Here is a 26942-nt window from a genome sequence, read left to right as displayed (position 1 = left end):
TTTCTCTCCTGGAATGACTTTTTAATGTGTACTTACAGAATAGATTAGTGTAGTAATTTTATTTTATTTTACTGTTCCATACACTTTTTGGTCAGACTCATGAATCATTTTGGGTACTGTTCAAACTGTTGTAGAACTGGATTCTGCCTCTTTTTTTTGCAATTGTATCATACCAGTTGGGCACAAATCTGTTACTGTCATATCCTTCAATGGATACCTTAACACAACGTGGAGATATGGTATAGGATCAAGTTAATATCTGATGTAAGCTGGCATATCTTAAATGACTTCACAGACTTAACTGGAAGTCACAGAATTTGAACTCAAGTACAATAATAATGAAATTGGACCATATAGGGCCTCATCCCCAAACTCCTATTTGCTGGATCAAGCCCACAATACATATCTTGATGGCATTGTTTATGCTAAAAATTCTGTTATCCCTCTGATGCTCAGGGGAATTGTTCACAAACTCCAATTAATACATATGATACTTCTTTCAGTAACTTTGATACACACTGTCTTAAAAGCCCAGTTCTGTCCTCTGAAATACAGGCAGGCATGTTGTTGAATATCAAAATTAGTCAGTTACCAGCATACATAAACATGAGAACTGAATTTGCAACATACATGGCAACATATATCTGCTTCCCTGAGCGCTAGACCCAGGTTGCATAGGTGTAAATGGCATAACTTTTTGTTTTATTTTTTAAAGGCCTATGGACTCATATTGGAATACAGTGAAAAGCCACTAGTAAATGAATAAATGCCTGAGAATAAATGCTTCAGACAAATGTGATCATTGATTGTCACTGAAGGTTGATAACTTAAGTTTAACCACACTTTTTTGACTTATTGTTTTGCATCTTAACACATTACTTCTAGAGACAACAAAATCAGTGGAATGAAACACTGCAAGTGAAAGGAATAACAAGCCATTCAAGCAATTATTTTCATTAACTCTTCTGCTGTATCAGACTGGAAGTGGCTGATACAAAATGCTGCACATAATTTGTCCCATGCCGCCTTACAACACAAAAGGTAGAGGCAATCACATTTTCATTCAGTGTACACCTGCAGGGCCATTTCTTCAAATCCTCATTAAACTCACTCAATGGTGGATTTCTTTTTAACCAAGGTCCATACAGTTCTCTTGCAAATCTGAGAACACCATGAGCGGGAATTCATAAATCCTAGCATTAGAACCAAGGTTGCTCTTGATGAGTTCTGGAGTATCCCAGTGCATTTAATGAGGACTTAAATAATAAAAAAGCACTGCTGGAAGTGCTGGGGGGAGAACTCTATGGATATTTTTTCTGTCTGGGATCAAAGAGAGAAGGCTATTTTTTTTAAAGCAGGTTACAGTGCAATGATGCTATCCCCTGTTAATAGTCATCGTTATATTTGCAGTGATATTCATTCGTTATATTTGTAGTCTGCTGGTTCTGTTATGTATAGGCACTTGCCAGCTTCTTTTTTCTATGGTTTGTTAGTTTTAGATGTCCACCAGTTTAAATAAATCCTAAATTACTTCTAACAATAAATAAATAAATTAAGTAAAACCATATACATGTGTGACTGAGCAGAGCACTGTAGGAGATGGATGTCTTATTGACAAAGCATCACAACTCTCACAATTAAGTATACCTGGTCATGTGGTGTATTGTACTGCTGCAGCTATTTTATTAGAAGCTATGTGAGAAATTCCCATCTTAAAGTGTTACCTTGAATTAAGCCACATAGAAATCTATAGAATTTAGGCAGCTGGAAGTATGAGTGTGCTGGAATAGGTTGTGGAATCTGCAGTATATTTGTGATGCTGTCATGGCATGTGCAATGAACAAAACATTTTAAAAAAATACATTGTTGGGATATTGTGGTCACAAAATTCAATGCTGGTGACCAGCTACTGCTAGTAAACTGTCTGAGTTGGTTCCGAAGAAAACAGAGAGATTATAGGTTGGAGAATTCATGTAAAAGAAGAGTGGTGTCTATATCTTTAGCTGACAGTCCAGTGCATTTGCATTATGGGTACAGAAGATGCATTCAGTAATGGTGACCAGTTATGCCTTTTCCCATTTGCCACTGACCAGAAGATTTTGCTCTCTTCTCTGAGATGCAGACCTCATAGAATTTCTTTTGGTTCAGGTCACTTTGTGAGTAACATGGATCCTTAATGGCCATATTATGTCATGGCGATTGGAAGTGGGAGGTGCTGGGGGATTTGCTGCTCTCCAAGCGCACAAAATCTCAAAATAAAGTTTTGTTGTCTTGCCACTGTTCAGTTTGTGGCTTTTGTAACAGACAGATCACAAAATGTTTCAGATGCTCAGGTAGTTCAGTGGAAGTTACTGCAATTTACATGTATGTCAAATGAGTAAAATAGACCATGTAGAAGTTTTTTTTGTTCTCTGAAGACAATATTTTTATTCCCTTTCCTTAAGGTATCAGTATAGTTGGTTCAGTTGAGTAGTTTTTCCTAACCATTTTCTTCCATCCATCCATCTATCCATCCTCTGTGACTCTTTCAAAGTCTGGACGGTCCATCTGTTATTTCCACTTCTTTACGTCTCCCACCTTCTGTGCTCCATGTTGCAGCAACCAGACCCCTGTTCAGTCTATCATGCTGCTCCTTACTTGTCTGAAGGAGACAATGTTGAATGCTTTTGAGCAGGGCAGTGTTTTTATCACTGTGGCTTTCAGTAAAATCAGAGATGAATCATTACCACTCAGTAAAAATTCATGGAAGAGTGGTGGCATTTTGACTTCGCTAGGAAGTAGGCTGCTTTAAAAACTAGGCATTCTGCAGAGGTGGCTGTCACTTATCACTGAACTTTAGGGGATGGGCTTTTGTGCTAAGTCAGCCGATTTTCCTATAAACACAGGCAATTATTTGGACAGAAAGTATTATGTGCGGTTCTGTGTATTGCACCAGTCAGCTTTAGATTGGCTGCTATCATAGATTCATAAATGATAAAGCCAGAAGGGCCATTGTGATCATCTCGTCTGAACTTTCCCACCTTACTCAGTGCATAGAACATCCCTGAATTATACCTGTTTGAACTAGAGCATATCTTTTAGAAAAACATCCAGTCTTGATTTTAAAAATTCCAGAGATGGCGAATCCACCACCGTCTTCTGTAGGGTAGTCCCCAAATGATCTTTATTGCATTTCACAAATGCCTTGAGCAAGCAGCAGTGTCTTCATTGCACTCTGAGGGTGGGAAACTGAGGCACAGTTAATTGCAGTGTGCTGATGACCTCTGAAATTAGATGGCTGGCACTGTCTCTATGCACTCTGAGGATGGGAATTTGAAGTGCTACCCCTTGGTAGCGGCCTGCCAGGACCGACAAAGAATATCTTTATATTTTTTTAAAACAAGGGAGTGAGAGGATGAAGTAGAACTTTATATTTCTTGGCACAAAAGTCACTGCTGTGACACAAGCACTACTCTGTGCATTACACTAACACTTGTGAGGGCTGCTTCTTATTGATTTTGTAACTCTGTTAACTTGTATGGAGTTACTATTGTTTTACATTAGACTGTTTAAGCAGTCAGTCAGGCCTAGTATTTCTCAGTATTCCTGAACCCTGCCAGCCTGCAAAGTGAGACCACACAGGGGAATGAATGTGGGTCTGCCAAATGGAAGTGGTTCTGCTAGGCCAACAGGTTTTAAAATAATTTTATTTTTATGATGATTTTCTTTTAAAATAAATAAAAAGTAATACCAAGTGTTGAAATGCTGAATAAATGACTTATAGATGATAGGTTCTGCTTATTTAAAAAAAAAAAAGAGAGACTAAAATATCCTTGCTATACAATTACAGAACAGTCAGGGTTTATGTATTATAAACATATATATATATATTTTTTTGCTGACTATGACTGTACCTTATATTTGGAGTATTGCACAGATGGGAATATAAAACACAATATAGCATTAGCTATAAATTTATCTTCTCTGTTTAAGGTATCTGCAAAGGCAAAATGAAAGTTGCTTGGTTCTTTCTATATTCATATAAAGATGCCTTTGGATTATTATTAATAAAACCATGCTGTTATCTTTGCCTAAATCATTTTGCACTGTTTTTATAGATTTCCTCCCTCCTCCCCCGCCCTCCGTCACCATCACCCTTAAATACGTAACAGACATGAACACAGCAATCATGGGATTCCAAGGGAGGGTGGGCAAGAAGGAATGTCAGAGTGTTTATCATACAGCTGTGCCAAAAGTAAAGGCTGAATGAATGAGATGGAGATTAAAGCCAGTAGTCTGAGCCTGTATTCAATCACTGCAGTCACTCTGTTTGCCTCCTGCATGCTGATGAAGTGTCATGAATGGTCCCATGTACTCTGATTCCAATATATTTCAGGCAGTAGTGATTATTGCTTGTACTCAGCTAAAGCTTGAAATAAATGGCAAAGTCTTGCTTAACAACAGAAGGCCTAGTCTTATCTCTCTTGGGACTGCTAACTCAAAAAATGGGTTACTTCTTATAGAAGTTAACCTTAGGAAAGAGATACAGTTTATACCCATTGCTTTCCTTGGTAATTTAAAATAAAGAACAACAAACTAACACCCACAACAATGCTGTTTCATAAATAATTATCTTGTTTGTAAAGCTTTTATCATGCTGTCTTTCTCCTGTAAACTGTCTTTCTGCTGTACTGGATTGCCTTCATTTGTACGGAGAGAGTACGAAAAGCGCCCCACCTCCTAGAAAATGTGCTTATAGCATATTTTGGTTTATATAAAATGTTTGAAAGCTAGCTTAGATATACATTTGTGCTTTTCAGTGGGCTCAATCTTAAAAATAAATACATTAAAATTTTAAAAGTAAATGACAAAACACAGAAGTACGGTTCAGGTTGTAGATCTTCAACATATACACAGAAGAATTCATTAAAAAATGCAGCAACATGATTCTAGTATGAATGATAAGCTGCTACGTAGGTTTCTATTTTGGTCACCACAAGATGGCAAAAGCAATGAGTACACAAACACAAGGCAGAATGGGTTCCATAAGAATGCACTCTGCATTCACACTTTATGCACATCAAGATAGAATCCAAGCACAGCAGGGGTAACAATCACTCCAACAGTCTTTTGAAATCAAAGTACTTCCTTCAGAATGTCTTTCCAGTGCTAATTACTCTATTTTATTGTGGTTCTTGTATTGTACAAAGTAAAATGTTTACACTGTCACTGAATACAACTCCATCATTGGAAAAAAAAAAAAAGAAAAGAAGATAACTAAGTCCATTCAATAATCGGATCTTTTTTTTTTTTTTTTTTTTTGGGGGGGGGGGGGGGAAGGGTGTTGTTTGCTTGTTTTGTTTTGGAGTCTTAAGAAACCAAAGTATGGATTCTTCTTCAGCAAGCTGACTTTGACAAGGGTGTTAATGTCTGTAAATGCCAAGGGCTACTCTTAACTCAAGACCCTGATTATACTGTAGAAATGACTGGTTGCTTGGAGATCCCAGTGCTTTTCTTAATCTGAGCCATTGTGTTCTCTGTTTAATAACCTCATAGTAGCTACTATCAGTAATTCCCCCTTTGAGTGGAAAGGCAGGAAGGCACCAAAGAAGCTGTAGTTCTATTGATTAGTGTGTCTGTGTATGTAAAATCATAATAAACAATCACCCTCTGAGGAAAGGTGCAGAGTGGCATTTCGATAGCCCCATGTAAAACAAGAGGGGAAATGAGGCTACTTCTGAATATCTAGCCCTCACCTAACTGTGCAAAGTTTTACCCAGTTGGTTGATAAGCCAGCCCACTCTTGACCTTTTCTTTTAGTCTTTGTTATTAGAATGAATAAAAAGGATAGTTGACAGAGTGGATAGTCAGAGTCAAATGCAACTGGAAACCGTTTAACATACACTGCTGAAAACGGGACCACATTTTCCAGTTGCGCTGTTGGTGTAGTCATTTACATCTGTGCCAAGTGGATGTAAAATATCACTGACATGAGTAAAACATTTCTAATTTGGTAGCATTTTATACCTATTTTACACAGTTTAGAAAACTATATAAGGTGTGAAATTATACAGAACCAGGCCAAATGGTATTGATTTTATACACATCAAAGTACATCTCTCTTTTCTGTACATTTTATATATAATTCCTTTGTTTCTGAATTTGATCGCCTTTTATTTATGTATTTATTTATTATTTAGACACCTGTTTGCCATGCATGACTAATTAGGTGCCACTGGAGACCTCAGTTACGTAATCAAACAATTTTAGGCTCTCTGCAATTTTTGAGTGTGTAAAAACCTTTTAATAAAATTGTTTGTGTGTATAAAATGCACACACACTTATTTTAAATTCAATTAAAGAGTTTTACACATTCAAAAATAACACACACACTTACTGTTAATAAATTCTTGGCATCTTATATGTCTGCATTGGCTTTCCTAGTATAGTTCTGACCATGATCAGTCTTGTTTGATTAAAGATATCGGAATTCAAGTATTAAATGGAATGGAGATTGAATAAGCTTATCTCACATCAGCAGAGCAGTTCTGTTATGGCAAACTGATATTAATATATGAAATCAGGAGTAGTAGTAAACAACAGCGACTTTCCTGAAATTGCAAAGGAAGAGAGGGAAAACCAAGCTCCAATGCTTAAAAAAAATCCAATATTAGCAATAATGAACAGGCATGTCTATATACTAGATTCCAAATTCTAAATTCCAAATTGAAAAATGAATATTTATAAAATTTGGAGCCTGATCCTGCAACCTTTATATATGGTGGTAATACCTACCCTTGAAGTCTTACTGTAGTAATGGTTGTAGAACTGGATCCTTCTTCATATGTTGTCTGTAAAAGGAGAAAATACACAAGACCCAATCCTTATTGGGATTTACCAATCTGTATTGGTAGCATCTTACGTTAGGCTGAATCTCTCATGACTGGTTAAGCTGGTTCTAGTGCCATTTTGCTCTAGTGGCACACCATAAAGTGACTGAAGCACTGCTTAAGATCTGGGTGAAGTCTTACAGAGTGACAAATGATACTGTACGGCTGTATATAGTGCTCTTCATCTGAGGAGCTCAGAGTTCTTTGCTAATGATGACATGAAAAGCTTCACAGCACCTTGTGGAAGCAGATGAGTATTATTGTCCCCATTTAACAGCGAAATCAGGAAGTTAAGTGACTTGCCAAAGACCACTCAGGAAACCTGTAGCAGTACTGGGAATAGAGACCAAGTTGCCTGACTCCTAATCCTGGGCTTTAACAACAGTGCCATTCTTTCTTATTTCTCCATATTATGTAATAAATACAGGTATTAAATATGTATATTATGGTCACATCCATGTGTCTCAATCAATCCATTGTACTAGGTGCTGTACAAACCTAAAAGAAAGACAGTCCCTGCACTGAATTGCTTACAGTCTAAAACAATATAAAATTACAGAAAGTATCAAACATTTCCTACATGATTCCCACAGAATACTGCACACTGTGTAGTCTCTCTTCAGCCTTTTATTCACATTCTCTTGTGTGAACTTTCGGTCCATTGTATCACCTTAGGAGTACAAGCTTGGAAACTGATTCAATGGAATATAAATGCTAAAAATAAAACGCTAAATTTTAGCAGTGATGGGACAGTCCCTTCAGATAAAATGAATGGCTCTTGGACTAGAGCTTCCACTTTGATAAGACTTTATTTGACAAATGTTCTTGGTCAGAGTCACAGCTATTGAAGATATAACACACATTTGCTAAAGGGCTAATCCTGGAGACTTTCTCATTATTGTGTCAAATGTTCTCCCTGGGAAGTCCATGCCAAAACTTGTTTTGATATTAATGGGAGCAGGATTGAACACTGCATATTACACAACAGATACTACAACTCTTCTTCAAAAGAGCTGGAACCATTTTTACCAAAGACTAGTGAAGGGCTTGATTTGTTTAATCCATTTGTTTCAGCAGAACAGAAGACCAGCTTAAATTTGATAAACACTTTTAAAGTCTCAGAGTCTTATTTGCCTTTATGTCACTCCAGTTTTACGCTGTGTACTTCTGTTAAAATCTGTAACAAATCAAACTCTGAAATTTAACTACTAGACCACCAGTTATCATCTATTTTTATTGATATTGTAGATTAGATTAGGGCTGAGTCCTGCAACCCTTACTCATCAGCAGTCCATTAATTTCAGTAGGTCAACTTACATGAGTAACCTCTTCACAGGAAAGGGCTGTCAGCAATATTTAAAATTTGATATAAAAAGTATATAAAAGACCTTTGATAAGATTGAAATTGAAACTGTTTTTCGTAAAAATGGTATTATTTATAATATTCATATTAAACTGCATCAGAGTGTGTGTGGGGGGGAAATTTATCTTCCTGACTAATTTTTAGCAGATCAATATAATGGATCCTGACATATTGTTACAATGTTTATTTAATGTCTGCAAACACTTAAGCCCAAAAGTAGTCCCTTTGAGGGCTATCCATAAAGTTACTAATGTGCTTAACTGGTAGCGGAATCTGGACTATACTGTGCCAAATTCTGCTCCCTTCACTCATCAAAGTAGTCCGGCTAACTACTACAGCAAGTGCACAGCAGAGATGGGAATAAAATCTAAATCTTTTGACTTTCAGTCTTGTGTATATAACTAATAGATCATGATTCCCATATAATAAATTTCTGCCTCTTTAATAATTCTCCTCCTTTCCTCTTTCCATAAAATAAACTGGCTTCCTTGAATAATGGCTTTTTCAACTTTAAGGTTAAATGAGATTGAGTTGTTTATTTCAAAATCCCTGTCTTCTCCCCTTCTTCCCTACTCTCCCAAATAAAAGATAAAAATGTACACATACACATAACATGGAGAAATAGCGTGATGCATGAGAACCAATTACAGTGGTGATTAATCATTTAGTTCACTTCTCTTAACTGTCTTTTAGATAATATATGCTAGTGTCTGCCTGTTTGGTCAACTCAACCCAAGCTCATGAACCCAAGCTCATGAATGATTGGATTTGTCTTAGTGTCATAAGAAGTCATAATTTAAAGATTGCTGTATATTATAAGTGCAGACTAAATATACCTTATTAAAATCTTTGTTTTGTTTAAATCTTATACATTTTGGATTCAGAGCAGTTAGTTTGAAAGATGGCATGACCTTTTGCAGAAAAGCCTTTTTTACTGCAACGTTTATTTCCAGCTTTTCACTTCTGATATCAGCTTATCCTCAATTTTCATTCAATATATTTTATGGCTGTAGAGAGATTTAAGTTATTGTAGTAAGAAAGGCAGGTCAACTGTTGGTAAATATGGCTGTGTATATCTGATATAAATATGTAGAGTGTGTGATATCCATGTGTACCTGACCTTGGAGTTTGATGGTTTATGCATCTACCAACTCACCCATTCTTTTTGTGCTGTCTTTGTTGTGTTCCCATCTGCCTTTGTGTACTCCAACACTCTGTCTGTGACTTTTGTACTCTCTTGTGCACATATCTTGTATTCATATTCTTGAAAGCCAGTCCGAGAACCACTGAAGCTTGATTGACCTGTTCCTCTGAACTCCAGCTGAGATTTATCCCCAAAAAGGGCAGGTAGTAATAGAGCCATCATTCTCCGATGGTTTTCAGTGGGGTAATAGCTTTCAATTAAAGCTTGAACTTCATAACCAGGCTGCTGTAGGAAATGGTGAATTGGCACATCCTAGCATCTCTGGCCATATCCCCTGCTTCCATCATTTACTTTTTAGGTTGTGCTTGCTCCTAATGAATCCCTGTCCAAAGTGTCCACAGCCACAACCTCCAGTCCTAGCAGATGTTCCTTCTTGGTGACTCTCCACCAGGGTCTGTAGTGACACAGCTGGCCTATATATGTGTGGTTAGCTTGGTTAATAGTGGGAATGGGAAGGCTTTGTAGAAAAGTACCACTAATCAGAAACACTTACCCAGTATATTGAAATCTTGATCACAGCCAATACTCTGTCATTAAATCTGAAGAGCTCTAGGTTAAGTGAAAATAGGAGACACAGAAAGTTGCCAGCTCAGGACACAGTCCTATGGATCTTCTGCTTGTAGGTTTACCACTGAAGTCAATAGGAGTTTTCCATTGAGGGTGGATTAGGGCATTATATTGTGCTATTTTTCATAGGGTATCATAGTATCAGACTTAAATTGACTTCATCCACTTTACATGGATTTACAAAGAATACGGTTACTGATTCATTCTTTGTTACTGAAATAAGGGTAACAAGCAGGGGACTTCACAAATTGCTCATTTTTAAATTTTCAATAGGAAAAGGTTGTTTTGAAGTACCTTCATTTTTTCATTTCAGTTTTAGGGTCATATAGTACAACCCATATTTATTTATTTTTTAAAATATATAATCTCTTTACAAGACTTGATACAACTTCATGCCCTGGGTAGCATTCAAATAGCTGAGCAAAACAATGATAGTCTTCATTTTATTTCCTTTGTTACTATGGAGTTTGGTCTGAAAAATATTATTTATTTGGTGTTTGTGGAGAAAGTGATAGTACAGTTTCACTTCTAATTGGGTAGCAACATTGATTAGAACATTTAAAAATGGCCCTCGTTATAGAGGGAATACTTAAAAAATAAAAATGTTAATATAAACTTTTAAACACAATGTCATGAATGTAAAGACTTCTTGATATTGTTTTCACTAATATAAATGGATCCTTTCATACCAATGGGTGAGACTTTTTTTGTTTGCTTCTATCTTACGGTAGTAAGGGTGCGTGGATATGTGCCTTTTACCTCTTCTATTGTAGACTGAAAAAACTTCTAGTTTTTCAGTAACTTGAGACTAATTTTAATTCTGGGATGAGTGTAATTAGTCTTTCTCTTAGTGTGGACACACATCTTTGTTTAGTGAAAGTTACAGAATCAATGGGAGTTGTGGGTATGCAATGATGGGGCTTGTAGAGCAGAAGAGTCTCTGGTGCGTAAACTGCAAAATGCGACTGGCTGACGCCGACCCCAGTTTTCTACTGCAAGCCTTTGTGTATCAAGCTGTATTATCCTATCTCCTGCTCAAGAAGGGGTTTGGATTTCTGGGACTAGACAGTGGCCTCCCACTGTAGCCCCTCTTTGGTGCAAAGGGACTAGAACACTGCCCTAATGGCTGCTCTCCCTGGCTGGCATGGAGGCAGATACGTTGGCTGTATGCTACTGCTTCTAGCACCCCAGGGGTAGGGGCTGTGCCAGTTGAGAAGGAGACGTGACTGAAGCGCCGTACACTCCATCGAACTCAGTTGAGGATCTTACAAGCCAGTGCAACTTAGAGCAATCTTGAGGCCTCTTTAAATTTCTTTAATGACTAAACTGTGCCCTGGTGGCCTGGCATAGGAAGAGAACAAAGATAGCTTAAAGCCACCTTTGCCCCCGTTTCCTCCTGATCTGTGCTGAGTACAGCTCCAGTGCAGCTGGGGCTCTCGCCCTCTGAATAGCAGAATAGAAATGAGACAAAAAAGATCCAGGTCTGTTTTGATTTTCACTATGCACCTATTTCACATCATTGCTTTGAACAGGAAAGATAAAAATGACCAAAGCAGCAGCAAAGTTTGCTCAGACATAGCAACAGTCTCTGAATGCTAGCAAAATAGCTGAGTTGTATGGCCAGAATGCTTGCACCTCTGCACGAGTCTTGTGTGTAAAGCATCTCCCCACAAGCACAGAAACCTTTGAAATGGAAGATAGTTAAACCATCACTCAAACATTTAACACTGGAACTGTCAGTGAAAATCACCCCCCTAAGTTGTTCAAAAATAGCTGTGGTTACGTGACTTGATGAAAAGGGGTCCCTTTTTAATTTATTATGTTTGAAATGAATTTTTCTCTTTCAGGCAATGTGGAAGTGATTGTTTAACTTTCCACTTAAGCACTGAGGGACATGTTCCCTAGGTGAACAGGAAATTTCAGATTTCCACTAACTGAGTTTTCTTTACATGGTTCAGTGGGTGTTGTTTCTTTTCAGAAATGGCAGAAGGGCCAGCATCTGCTGACGGCCATGTCATCTGTAAGAAGGCATCATACCTCCACAGTGCCTCTGGTCCTCTTTTGCTTCTGTGGTACTTTTAAGGGTATGACTTCATTGCAAATGGGAGGCGTAATTCCTAGCTGGGTAGAAGTACACATGCTAGTTCTGCTCAAGCTAGTGCACGAATAATAGAGTGGTCACTGTGACATGGGCAGTGGCTTATACTAGCCTCCCGAATGTTACAGCTCATAATAAATGTGTTTATTTTGAAGACATTACTTATTAGATCTGTTAGGGGTGGCATTGTGGATGATTTAGTGTGACTATATTCTTGCTACTGCAACAGCTACAAAGAAAATTAGGTCATTTGAATTTTTGATGCATTCTTAGTTATTAGTTAGACCATGATAACTTATTAGGCAACAATTGTTTTCAAGTGCAGAGTTTGATCTTTTGATTTCCCCATTTTTCAGAGCAGTACTATAGAAACTGAGTGATTACACAGCTCTTGCTGGGTAGGATATAACTTTCTGCCTTGCTGATGATAATCAGAAATCTAGTGTTATTATTTTTGCAGTCTTTAATGCAAACAAAGACGGACAAGATTCAGTGAAATAAAAATTCTGTCCTTTTGAATTTTTCCTTTCACTCCTGGATCAGGACAGTTTAATCCCATTACTGTTGTAGATCCAAGAACATTGCAATGTTTACCTAATAAGAAAGGCATTCACATGACTTTTTAGAGTCTGTGTTGTGTGTCCCTACAGTTTGTTTGTGATATTGGAATGGCATGTCTCTTTCCAGACTGAAAAGGAGGATGGCAGGTTAAAATCTACTTTCATCCCTGATGATTTATAATACCTCTTTTGGGTAGTTGACTTAATCTGCATGTTCCCTCAAACCAAATTCATATTCCCTACAGTGACCTCTACTGAAGACAGTAGATGTATTCCTTCACAACATGCTGTTGGCTACAACCAATGTTACTAGATTTTTGGGAAAACTAACATTTTTGCTCCCCACCTTTCCTCATCTTTTTGAAAGCTGCTTTTATTCTTCTCTTGTGGCTGTTTGTTTTGTATGTCAGATGGGTTTGTTTCACTACGTACAGGCTGGTAAAGATAGGAGAATGGGATAGTTAATGCTGTTGTTTCTCATAGTTTTTAGAAAGATAACATACAGTCAGCCAGATTGTCAACTGGTGTATCAGCATAGCTCTGTTAAAGCCTACATTCTTGCATTTGTTTTCTTTTTGGTACTGATGGAGGCCTTGGGCACAGATTAACTGAAATCTAGCATCAACGTTATGTCCTTCTCTCTTGATTCTTTTTCATAGCAGCTTTGTGCAGATGAGATTTGGAATCCATAATGTTTTGTATGGCTGCAATATTTCTGTACAGAAAAAAACCCAGGTATTAGGCCTTATCACTTATATTTATTGCTGGCAGCACTGATTGCACGACTTCCACATTTAGAGGGATGTTTTAGACTCACTATGTAAACAGAATCAAATGAACTTAAGAACAATTATTTGAGGAATCATCACTGAGGTAAGTTTAAAGGAACTGTAAATTACTCTGCAGACTAAGAGGTGTATTCCCTTAGTTTTCCTTAATATTCATAAGATTTATGTGAGGGCAGGAAGGGCAAATCATATCTGGTCTTCTGTGGGTGCTCTGCCCCCTGAGTAGACTCACAAAAGAAGCAGCCATAATTTGCCTGATAGTAATAGGAAGTACAAGGGTTCTAGCGTTGCCAGTACTTGGCTTGTCCTAGTCCACTAATCAGGAAATGCCAGTGCAGGAGATCTGGCTATATGTTTCTTACAAACATAAATAGATGGATATGCACCACTTTTGGATATGCACCATTGAGAAGAATCTGACTCAGGGCAAAATATCACCAAGCAGGAAGGCTTATCCTGTGTACTCCGGTAGCTTTATGACATAGACAGTTATTAAGCCTCTATCCTCTGCCACAATGATGTGTAAGTTTCTTCCTCAACACAGTACTCCAAACTGTCACTTTTCACTTTACAGAGAATATAATGTACTGCTAAATGTGTTAATTTGGACATGTGACTGTGCCGGAGTCTGAGAAGTAACACTGCTATGTCCTGTATTCATTCTACGGTTGTGAATAACTTTTGAAAATAATTTAGTGAACAGGATGCAAATTGAAAATGGTAAACATCATAAGGTATACATTATTTCTACATTCCTTTATACATTGTTGTCTTGATTTTTGAGTCTCTCCTGGCTGTGAACTCATTTTGCCATCAGTGAGAGTTAAGACTGTGGAGTGGCTTCAGAATCAGGTTTTTTGAGCTGAAGTTTTTGGTGGAGACACTATCTGTATTTATTTTCCTTTTAATTATCTTTTGGAAGGCAGCATACAGAGGACAATAAAATAGATAATTATACAAAAATAAATACAGTTGTTTCAAAGCTGTGGCACTGAGCAAATGATGTAAATGGCAAAACCATGTTAAGTGTTAGCATAATATTAGACTTACAATACTTCAAAAATAATTCCACAGGTGGATAAATTAATGTACTAAATTATTCTTGAAGACATATTACAGTATAGACTTTTTTTTTTGCTTATACAATTACCCAGCTGTGGAGGATCATTCCTTAATTAAAATTGACTGCTCATTTCAGAATGAAAAGGAAAATAACTGTCATCCTATCTGCGTAGCATCCATACTGCTTATATGTGTGAAGTGCTTAAGAAGTAGTGGTCTGAAAATGACAAGATTAGTAGTTACTTTAGGGACATACTGTACTGTTTCATGGCTGCATTATTGAATGTAAATGAGAGCAGAATTTGGCCCTGTATGTGTAACTCAATGAAGATTCTACAGAAGATTTTGCAAAAGTCCACGGACTCCCAAGAGTCACAGGCATCCAATGCTTTTTAGCTCACGGCACCTCTGCAGGATAAATTTGTAATGAAGGAATTAACCAGAGTAATTTCTTTTTCTTTCAGTAACAGTGACAGATTAATCCTTGGGTTCTTTGATCATGAGCACAGTCAGACCCAGTAGGAAACAGTTAAGGACATTTAAAGAGTGTTGCTGTACTAGAATAGTATACCTGAAGAATCCCAGTGTGTACTGCTTTACCTAAACAACCACAGTGTTTGTATGTTTCAATAAAAGATTTGGATTCTAGATAATCCTCAATGACAGATTGAAAATCTTTGAGATAAATGCTTTTAGTATGAGACATTTTAGTGATAGAAATGGCAGGAATTTCATTCATTTTAATGTGTGTGTTTCTTGAGAAATTAAAATGCTTTGTAGCATAAATTAGTTTTGAATAGTACTCTCAGTTGAGAGCTATCCTTGAAATCATGCTGTTTCAGTGAATTTCTTTTTCCTACACTCAGTTACAGAGTATGAACCAAATTCTGTTCTGTGGTGGTAACTATAGAGTTGTTTCACTGACTTCAGTGGAGTTACTCCAGTCATTTGCACCAGTGTAAATTTGGAGTTACTCTGAATTTACACTGTTGTAACACCGAGAATAGAATTTGGTAATATAAGTTAAACTGGTTCCCTCCAATTACCTAATGGTGTTTTTTTAAATTGTATTTCAAAATAAAAGCTTAGAGGGCTCTGTCCAAAAGTAGACATTTTAAATGCAATCAGACTGTTCAATTCCTTGTCAAGGAAAGACATCTTGTTTTGGAACATTTCATTGGAGGAAGGAAATATGGAATTAACGTTTTCAGGCTTTGCCTAAAACATAGTCATTTTTCTTCGAAGCAAAATATGTATAAGCTCATTGGACATTTAGGGGTTAATATCTGTCGCAAATCCTAAGAAATGCTAAGCACTTAGAACTCCCTGTTATTTCAGTGAGTACTTAGCATCACTCAAGATTTGGCCTGATGTTACTGTCAAGAAGACTTCAGTATTTCAATAACAAACTATGGAATTTATTACCATGATCTGATTTGAACAACTGCTGGCATTGTGTTCAATTACAAACAGAGGCTGAATCTATCCAAGATTTTTAATAACATCTACCTTTATGCATTTTGAACAAAAAAGAGCTTGTGTTGCTAGGCATCAAATTGGTGGTGCATGGAAAAATTATTTGGTGAAACTACAATATATGGCTGCATGTGCAATTCAGAATCCAAGATCCTGGATGAATATAGAAGCTAACATAGTAAAAGCCATGCCTTAGATCGGGTTCTATTTGTATTGTATTAGAAGATCTTGAAGTTGTGTCCATCTGAAATTCTATTTTAGTCAGGGATAAAATGAAGTCTTCTGCTTTTCAATGTGTGTCAGAGAGAAATTCATAACTATATCACATTTGTTATAATCACAGCAAACTTTCTTTAACTGGATTGTTTTATTCAGTGGCAGAGAACAGAAATGTTATTTCCGACAGTAAACTAACTTTAAATAGTTTATCATGCAAACCCTCCTTCATGTGCAGTTAATATATTGCATAATGGGGATGTGGTGTAAAGGACATTAAACATCTTACAAAAGCTGGTCTCTTTCTCATATGACATGCAGTTTAAATTTCAAGACTCTTTGGAATACATGATAGTCTTGATGAGATGCAAACCAGTATGCCTAAAATAACCTGGGAATAAACTTTTGTTCTTCTTTGAGTGCTTGCTCATGTTCATTCCCAGTTAGGCGTGTGTGTGCCACATGCACTGGTACTGGAATTTTTTCCCCTAGTGGTATCCGTAGGGCCGGCTCTAGCATCCCCTGCAGTGGCATGAATATGCGCCCATAAATAGGATGCTGCCGGCCCCCCTCCCTCTCAGTTCCTTCCTACCGCCTGTGATGGTGCTGGAACATTCCCTTCCTTCTGCAAGTTCTTCATAATAAGTTCTACTTATTATCAAGTGTATATAGTTAATTCTTGTTGTTAAGTGTTAGTGTTAGAGCTAAATTTAGTTTGCTTTTGACCTAAGGACAGGGTATGCCCTGGGTTTTAAACCCTGCACTTCATGCAAAAAGCCTATACCACTGAACGACCCACACCAGAGCTGCTTGAGAAAGTGCTTAGGGGAAGCTCACTTGTGGTAGAAGTGTAAAATCTGTAAGTGTTTCTGACCTCGGATTTAGAAGGATCGGGATATCAGACTTAGAGCCCTCCTAACAGAGTTAGCGCTCAGACTGGTTGTCAGAACCAAGGTCCGACTTGGCATTGAGCACATCGGCTTTGGCACGGAGGGCCCCCCTGGTGCAGTCGTCTTCCCAGCACCGATCAATACTGTGGTGCTAAAGAAAAGATTAAAGAAGGCCTATGCCGAAGGGGGCACTTGCTGAAGCCAAAGGCAGTTAAGAAGGGGACAGGGGTTCAGGTGACACCCACTTTGGGCCGCTCATCCCCTCATGCCCTGAGGGGGTCACCGCCTATATGGGTGTCCAGCCCCATCCCAGTCCCGCCATTGACTCCAGGGAATGGCAAGGTCCCTCGGCACCTGACAGTGTCCACTACGCCTGAGGCGTTTCAGGCGATGAAGGACCTGCTGGCTATCCCGGTGCCCCCGATGCCCAGGGAAGGGATGCCTCCACACCGAGAGCTAGCTACCCCCTCAGGGGGTTCATCGAGGGGGAAACCTGTGCTAAGACCTCTGCAGTGATCCCCGTCTCCAAGGTGCCGCTGTTCAGTGCATCAGTGGTCACCGGACCTTCGACGCTGGTCCCCGGAGCCACACCACGAGAGGTCGGGCTCCCAACTTCGGTGTCCGGATGCTGGGCGCTGATTTTCAGACCGATGGCAATGATCTCCAGAACGCCGCCAATCCCTGGAGTCTCGGCACCTATCTGCAGACTCCCAATGCAGATCTCCGGAGTCCTGGCCCTGCTCACCAAGTCCTTATAGGAAGCCAAAGGACAAAATATGGTCACGAGATACCTGGGACAGCTCCCTGGTACTAGAGCATGGGCACGCACGGTACAGCACAGAGGGGCAATTGGCATCAGCACCCCATGGTCACCCAGAAGCGGCTTCATGGACTCGGAAGAAGAGGAGATGGCCCTTCTGAGAGGACGGTCTTCAAACCAGACGGCTAGTCTCCCCATGATGCCACCGATGGGGTATAGCCTCAAGGGAAGTGGCCCGGACCGTGGCAGTTTTGGAACCAGTGGGAGTACTCCCATATGGAGGTCCCACAAGCTCATTCACTTGCAGGAGCCTCGATGCCACAAACCTCACTAGCTTCGGGCACGGCACCAGACCTGGATGTGGAGTCCGACCAGAAAGGGACACCCAGAGACAGCCCAGCAGGGCTCCTCCCTCTACCCCAACCCGGAAAGAGGATCCTTTCTCCCCCCCCCCCCCCCGCCAGTTACCAGCCTCCCCTTCCTCTTTGCCTGATGAGGCAGTCACAGGGTCCTCTACCGCTGCCCCATTAGACAATTTCAGAGCCCACCAAGATCTGCTTATGTGCATGGCAACCAATCTGGGCCTCAAGGTGGAGGAGCTCAAGGAGCCCGTGGATAAACTATTTGGCATCCTAGCAACAGCGGCTCCATCCAGGGTGGTTCTCCCATTGCATGAGGGAATAGTGAAGTTGGTCAAGGCACTGTGGCAGGCCCCTGCCCCCCATGTTTAAACAGGCAAAAAAGAAGTATTATGTGCCTGCCAAGGGGGTTGAATACCTTTTCACTCACCTCTCCCCGGGATCATTGGTGAGGACGGCTGTCAATGAAAGGGACAGGCAGGGCCAGATGAGTTCCACCCCAAAAAATAAGGAGGCCAAAAAGCTTGATCTGTTTGGGCGCAAGGTTTATTCGACAACAAGCCTGCAACAGCATGTATCCAACCAACAAGCACTGTTGGGAAGATACCTTTTTATCATCTGGCAGTCATTGGACAAGTTCTCCAACTTCCTGCCACAAGCCTCCAGACAAGAGTTCGAGGCCATCATGGAGCAAGAGAGGACAGTGGCTAGGGCTTCCCTTCAAGCAGCATCAGACGCAGCCAATTCTGCAGCCAGGACTATGGCTTCAGCTGTATAAATGAGAGAGCATCCTGGCTCCAGTCATCTGGTCTTTCGGTGGAGGTCCAGCAGTCCATTCAGGACCTTCCCTTTGACAGCACAGTTCTGTTTGCTGACCAAACAGACTCCAGGCTGCATGGCTGAAGGACTCGAGAGCTACACTGTGCTCTCTAGGCCTATACACCCTGTCCTCTGTCAAGAGGCATTTCAGACCTCAGCAGCCACAGAGGTTTGAAAGGCAACTTCGAGGGGAGCCCTATAAAACAAAGAATAGGGGTAAAAAATGACACTAGGGCCACTCATCAGCCACTGCCTCCCAGTCGAGCTTGAGCTGTCACCACCCAGGAGACAAACAAACCTTTTGAAAGTGCGCCCAAGGGTGACCTACCAGCCACTGCCCGGGATCCAGACTCCCTATTATTTTCATCCCATTTTACTTCCTTCCTCCTGGCCTGGGCTACCATAATATCAAACCACTGGTATTAAATACAGTGATTGCCAGATACACTTGTCAGTTCATTCCACTCCCACCTTCCCATCCCACTTCCCCGTCCCTCTTCAGGGACCCCTCTCATGAACAAATCCTCATCCAGGAGGTGCAGGCCCTCTTGCAATTGGGCACAGTAGAAGAAGTTCCTTAAGAATTGAGGGGGAGAGGCTTCCATTCTCGCTACTTTCTGATTCCAAAGGTGAAAGGAGGCTTGAGACCTATCCTGGACCAGTGAAACTTCAACAGATATCTCAAGAAGTTGAAGTTCTGTATGGTCTCCCTGGCTGCCATCATCCCCTCTCTGGATCCAGGTGACTGGTACGCCACCCTTGACTTAAAAGATGCCTATTTCCATATTTCCATCTTATCAGGCCATAGGAGGTTTCTACAATTTGTGGTGGGCAAGCGACACTATCAGTTTACTGTGCTCCCCTTTGGCCTATCAATGGTGCCATGCCTGTTCACCAGGTGCATGGCGGTGGTGGCAGCCCATCTCAGAGGCCAAGAAATACAAATCTTCCCTTACCTGGACAAATGGCTCAAGGGACACTCAAAGATGCAAGTCCAGTGCAGTACTGAAGTTGTCTGGGCCACCTGTCAATCACTGAGCCTGTTAATAAACGTGTGAGAGTCAACACTCAAACCAGTCCAAAGGATAGAATTAATCGGGGCAGTCCTAGACTCTACACGAGCCAGAGCACTCTTACTGAAGGCCAGTTCCTGGCAATGTCAGAGCTCATAGCCCAAATATCTGCCCACTCTTTCACTATGATGAGGGTATGTCTCAGCCTACTGGGTCACATGACAGCCTGTACTTACATAGTCCAGTACACCTGACTGCACCTCAGACCTCTGAAAATATGCCTGGCAACTGTGTATTTCTCATCTAGACACCATCTGGACACGATTCTCATGGTCCCTCCACAGATATTTACCTCTCTATCATGATGGACAAAACTGCATCACATGTCAGGAGTGCCTTTCACAGCCCAGCAACCAACATTGTCATTGGTTTCAGATGCCTTGGAGCTAGGGTGGGAAGCCCACCTCAATATGCTCAGTAGCCAAGGCCTCTGGACCAGGGACGATCTGGCATTACACATCAGTGTCACAGAACTCAGGGAGATTTGATTAGCCTGCGAGGTATTCCTACCTCAGCTCTCCAACAAAGTCGTTCAAGTACTCAAAGAAAACATGGCCACTATGTAGTTTATGAACAGCCAAGGGGGGCCAGATCATCAACCCTTTGTTGGGAGGCCTTTTGTCTGTGGAACTTCCAATACCACTGATCCACAAGGTCCTCATAAAAATAAAGAGAGACAGGGTATGTGTCATCCAGCATTGGTTTGGGATGCTATTCGAGCTATTTATGGCTGGACCTCCTCTCCCAGGACTATGGTTGTCTGATCCACCCAAACCTAGTCTCCCTGTACCTGAGGGCATGGATGCTCCATGGCTAAGGCGAGAAGAGCAATCCTGCCCAGCTCAGGTCCAGAAAGTTCTGCTGGAAAGTAGAAAACCAGAGCGCCTAGCCAAGTGGAAGCACTTCATCTGCTGGGCAGCTCGCCATGATGTCTCTCCAACTAAATCACCTATCCCCATGATCTTGGACTATTTGCTCTATCTAAAACAGGAAGGCTTGTGTGATGGATTCACGACACTCATCGCTGGACTGGCGCCTCCTGCTGGTTGTTTTGGGATTAGATTCAAGATTAGATGCCCACTTCTGCAGTCTGTGCACCGTCGCTCTGCCTCCCAGTTTGCCTGTGGCCCTTCCCACAGCTATTAGGACCTGCAACATCTTCCTTGTAACTCAGCCCTCTGGCCAAGCCACAATCAATGTTTCCTCCCTTCTGGGGGAAGTTTGGCTCCTCAAGAGTCCAGCCATTTTCCCAGTGTCCGCTGCAGTTTCTCAATCCCACCACTTCTTCAGTGGTGTCTGCACTCACTTATTCGACCACTTCTCCAGTGACTGGGGGGCTGGGGAGGAGGGACTAAGGCCTACCCTCTACTCCTGGATCTCTTGTGGATTGCAGCCTCCTGCTGCGCCTAGAACTTCTTTCCATGCTGCTGTCTCCCTGGGCTACTACTCCCAGCCCTAGCACCTTCTCTGCCAGTCCTCAAGGCCTGTTACCACTCACTCCCTGCAGTAACACTCAGGTGCCACAGGCCTCTTAGCCTGCGAGAGACATCCTTCCCTCTTTTAGCTCCTGCCCTGCAACTGCTTTTATATGGGCCTTCTGGCCTTTTATTTGCTGTTCCTTCCAGCCTCACTCCTATTGGCCACCTCCCACGCAGCCTCCCCAGGGCTGCCTTTAACCCCTTCAATGCCAGTATGGGGCAGACGCCCCATCACAGCTTGGCTTTCTCATCAGTTAAAGTGCATCTAGCGGCAATATCTGCCTTTCATCCTCTTGTACAGGGCAGAATGTTTTTTCCACATGAGTTGACAGCTAGATTCCTTAAAGGCCTGGAAAGGCTCTTCCCACAATTATGGGACCCAATTCCCCATTGGTATCTGAACCGTGTCTTCTTCAGGATCACTGGGCCACCATTGAAGCCCTTGGCTTCTGTTCCCTCATGCACCAGTCCTGGAAGGTCATGTTCCTAGTAGCTTTACGTAAGCAAGGCAAGTATCAGAGATTAAGGCCTTGACCTCAGATCCCCCTACTCAATCTTTTACAAAGACAAGGTCCAGCTACAATCTCACCCAGCTTTCCTGCTGAAGGGGATATCCCACTTCCGTGTCAATCACAACGTTTTTCTACAGGTCTTTCCAAAATTTCACAATTCCTGCGAGGAGAAATGTCTCCACACTCTTGATGTCATGAGAGTCCTGGATTTCTACATTGATAGGACCAGGCCCTTCCATCGATCCACGCAAATCTTCATTGCAAATGAAAGTGCTACCAGAGTCTTCTCAGTGAATCTCGACGTGAATCACAGATTGCATTCGAGGCTTTTACAAGCAGGCTGGAACTACTCCCCCAGCTTCCCTAAAAGCCCACTCTACTAGGGCCCAGGCATCTTCAGTGCCTTCCTGGCACATGTCATAATACTGGACATCTGTAGAGCTGCAATATGGTCTTCTGTACATACCTTCACGTTCCACTATGCCATCACGCAGCAGGCCCAGGACAACGTTGACTTTGGGAGAGCAGTGTTACAATGTCAGGCCTATGAACTTCTTTCCGCCTCCGGGGATACTTTGGTAAGTCAGCTAATTGGGAATGGACATGAGCAAGCACTCAAAGAAGAAAGAACAGTTATTTAACTCGTAACTGTTGTTTTTCGAGATTTGTAGCTCATGTCTATTCCACAACCCACTCTCCTTTTCCTCAGTTGGAGTTCCATCAAGAAGGAACTGAGGGAAGTGGGGCCGTTGGTGCCCTATATATGGGTGCATATGCACACCGCTGCAGGGTGCACTAGAACTGGCCCTATATATACCACGAGGGGAAAAATTTCTGGTACAGGTGCATGTGGTACACACACACCTGATTGGAAATGGACATGTGCAACAATGGTTATGAGGTAAGTAACTACTCTTTTCATAAGCAAACTGGCATTTTATTTTAATTACTTTTTTTCAAGAATATAGAATTTATTTTATAACAAATTTTAAGATTGAATAGTTTCCCCTGGAGCCTCGTTTTTCCCCCTTGCTATGCAGCTTGTATGCATGAATTCACAGAACTGTCATTGGCCTTAATAGGTGTCTCACATATGGAACAGTTGTAGAATTGAACTGTAAATATAATTTAAAAGAAAAAAGAAAAAAGGTATTGAATGCCTACAATTCTCGTTAACTAAAGAAAGTTGTGGGTATTTATGAGTTCTGCGGTGCAAAATGAAAAATAGTAATTACAGAAGTACTGCAATTTTTTGAGTTGTACTAGTTTTAGATTTTGATTTCTGTGTATTTCTAGCTCAGAAATGGGTCCGAAGGGAGAACTGATTCAATGAATGAATTCCACCATCCCCATTTATCATAGTCTGCACTTAATCTAGAAAACCAGATAGCCATCTTCAGCTTGCTAGAAAACTTGTCCCTTTTCTCCCATATGAGCTTTTTGCCACAGTTATTCATACAGTCATCTCTCAGATTGAATTATTGTACTTACTGCATATTGGACTACCGGTGGCAAAAATGTAGATACTCAAGCTTGTCTAGAATATCATAGCCCACCTCCTCAGTTCTAAGGTCCACTGTTACCTCTGTGCTTCTGTCCCTGTGCTGGTTTCCATTCTATTTCTGTCACCACTTCAAGATTTTAGTCATCTGAATTTATCTTTGTTTGTTTTTTAGGTAGCTTTTATGTGAAATAAGGGGTTTTATTTTTATGGAACTGTGGTAGTAAAAGATCAGATATCACAGTCTTTAACTGCTTGTTCAAATGTGCACCTTATATCATAAAACCCACCTGACAAGAAACATTTAAGCTTTCAATAGTCCTGAAACCATTTACTAGAAATATTATTGAAATTGCGCAGTCCAGTTTGTCATCTCCATATTGGCATTTATTCTGTCTCAAGTATTCTGAGAACTAAATGCAGTTAGCTTATGTATTTCATGCACATTTTTGCACACATTCACATAAATGGTTGTAATTGATTGCATGCAAGTACAAGACCAAATAAAAGTGCTATCTTGTACTGTAACATAAAATCTAGAAGATATAAATTATACCACCTGGCCAGTGAAAAGTGATAGCCTGTTTTTCAACCTTATTAACCACTGTAATATCTATAATGTATCTGTCTTGTTTGCAAAAGTTAACATTTGCCTTTATTAGTGTCATGCTGTGACACACTGCACCCCCCACGTACACCCTTATGATGTGATTGTGTATCATTCATGATCATCCTTATAGTGTAATTGTGTATTGTTTAATGCAAAGTATGTCATGTAAGAAGTTTTTGGAATGCTCATGACATACTGAACATTGTTGTTATAGTAATATGTTTGTTGCAATGTCATGTGTGTGGTTATGAGGCTTTGCTATGTAAAATTCCCAAATAAGTGTCTCATGGCTTGAGACAGATCTAGGCAAAGCTCTACGGAGCTGAGGAGTAATTCACACTTCATTCGGACTTGTATAGAATAACCCAGCTCGGCATTCCAGGAACAAAGGAATAGTTCAGATGTCAACAAATGAATCCACAAAGGACCACAGTGACTCAGGGCATGGAGGGAACCTTGCAGGGACACTGTTTGTCACCTGACCCTGAAGCAGTGGGATACAAAAACCCAGAGGGGAGTAGGGATATTTTAAAAAGGAGAGACATTTTACTGTTCTTTCTCTATACTACCTCCATCTACAAACACCATCAAGCAGCTGAAGTGCTGATCACAGGGGGAGGGCCTGGCTGAAGAAATCCAGCCAGCCTGTGGCAAGTATCATTTGAGTATGTAAGGTTGCTGAAAGTGTTAAGTTTAGCTTAGTATGCGATTTGATTTTGGTTCATCTTGATCAAATCTACCTTATTTTCCCCTGATTTATAATCACGTAATCTTTCTGTACTCAATAAATTTGTTTGTTTTATCTAAAACTGCATTTGGTTTAAGGTGTGCTAGGGATTCCATTTGAAGTGACAAGGCTGGTGCATATCAATTTCTATGATAAATTGACAAACATATAAGCTTGCAGTGGGAAGCACTGAACATTGTAAGACTGCAGTTCCTATGGTTGCATCTGAGGGCAGGTGGTGTTGGCTGGGCTCATACCAGTGCATAATCCCAAGAGTGGCTGGCCAGAAGCGCTCACTCACTCAGTTGGGAGCACCTTGCCTGCTATAGGCTGTGTGTGAGCTGTCTCAGGAGTGGGGGTTCACACAGCAGAGCAGAGTAAGCCGGGCTCCAAGAGTGAGGGATTGCGGTGACCCAGCAATTTACCAGTCTAGATTGCAGAGAGGAACATTACACACATTATCAACATTTTCAAAAGGAATGTGACATTTTAAACTTTCAAAATTCACATTTGCCATAACTTTCCCCAAAAACATTTTCTATAATTTTCTGTATCTATCCTAGAGCATGAATGAAATCCAGAATCAAACTGGATGGGTTTTTTTAGTATTTCTGGAGAGAACAACATTGATCAAAGAAACTTATATATATGTATACATACATACTTCTATATTTAGATACATATATACTACTTGGCTATTAAGTAGTGTCATCTTGATGTGGTTTGCAAGTTGATGGCATGATTAGTGTGTAAAAGGATCACAGGGTAATTGGAAATACATAGGCAAGTGATTTTGTATTTTATTGTGATGGGATGGAAGCTAAATTAAGGGATTGAAAAATCTGCTCAAACTTGCAAATGCTTTGTTATGAAACTGTATCTTTCAATGAAGAAAAATCCTGTTATTAAGATTTACATTCATAGAAAGGGCACCATTTGAGAATGTTTTTTGATCTTCTTTGCCTTCTGTATTTTCAAACATTTGTTTTCCACACATGTATAGATAGTGCCACATTTAATTTCATTGCTGCAAAATTGGATTGTTCCATAACAGCGACTAACATAAAAGTAATCCATTTGACCCTAGTTCTCCTGCTTTTATAGAACAATAACCATTTTCTGACAGAACCAGTTTTCAAGGTTTTCACATGTCCACCACAAAGAAAAATTGTATGGCATCTCAGTTTTATTATATCCATCAGCTGGCTTCCTATTTGTTGTGGAGTTTCTGCTGTGACATTGGGCCATGACTCTATTCAGCTGTAATAGATTGCCTGTAGTGCATTCAGTGACTCTGGTACCTGTTGCTGGTTCTTTTTCCAGGTCAGCTGGCTGCAGGTACATGTGAGATTGTTACTTTGGACAGAGATAGCAGTCAGCCCCGAAGGACTATAGCCCGACAAACAGCTCGCTGTGCATGTAAAAAAGGACAGATTGCCGGTACAACAAGAGCAAGGCCAGCCTGCGTGGATGGTAAGAGGCAAAGATCCATTCAATCAGTATCTACCAGCACAAAAGTTATCACATTTAATTGTTTATTCAAATAATAAAGGTTATGTGTATCTGACATTATTATATGTGTCAGCTAACCTACTGATCAGTTTGTTTTGTGATGATATGATCGAAATCCTCAAAACCAAGAATTACTCATTAATAGCATATTTTTTTCCAAAGGACAGTGAATCAGCAGTATTTTTCTTCTTTAGCATCTTCATTTCTGATTTAGTTTGGTAATGCAGGTGAGATGTTAATAACATTGAACTAATATATTCTGTATTTTAATTTGAATGATGCTGAAACCCATGAGCTATGTAGAGTGGGTTTTTTTCTTTGTTTGTTTAAGTTCTTCATGAAACCAAAAATGCACTTACTGTAATCTAGATTCAAAGGTTTAATGCCACTGTGACCATTCCTGCATGAAAGTTAGTGTTCTTGAAAAAAGTGGCAGTGATGTTATTGGAAAAGAATCTCTGTATGTACCTTACATGCATAGTACTTCTTATTTCATTA

At 40.4% G+C, this 26942-nt stretch overlaps 1 protein-coding gene across 3 annotated transcripts in view; it reads left to right on the top strand.

Annotated features, from left to right (window-relative positions):
* TAFA5 (TAFA chemokine like family member 5) overlaps window positions 1-26942 on the top strand; it is a 532150-nt gene that overhangs the window by 253289 nt on the left and 251919 nt on the right. For all 3 annotated transcript variants that reach the window (XM_067564384.1, XM_067564383.1, XM_067564382.1), the window contains exon 3: window positions 26256-26405. In XM_067564384.1, the coding sequence (XP_067420485.1) occupies window positions 26256-26405 (150 nt within the window). The remainder of the gene's footprint in view (window positions 1-26255; window positions 26406-26942) is intronic.

The sequence above is a fragment of the Emydura macquarii genome, unplaced genomic scaffold, assembly GCF_026122565.2.
Source record: "Emydura macquarii macquarii isolate MOO-44397 ecotype Brisbane River unplaced genomic scaffold, CSIRO-AGI_Emac_v2 contig_2636, whole genome shotgun sequence".
Taxonomy (NCBI): Eukaryota; Metazoa; Chordata; order Testudines; family Chelidae; genus Emydura; species Emydura macquarii.
The sequence above is the reverse complement of the archived record's forward strand: the minus strand, read 5'-3'. Positions and strand labels throughout refer to the sequence as shown.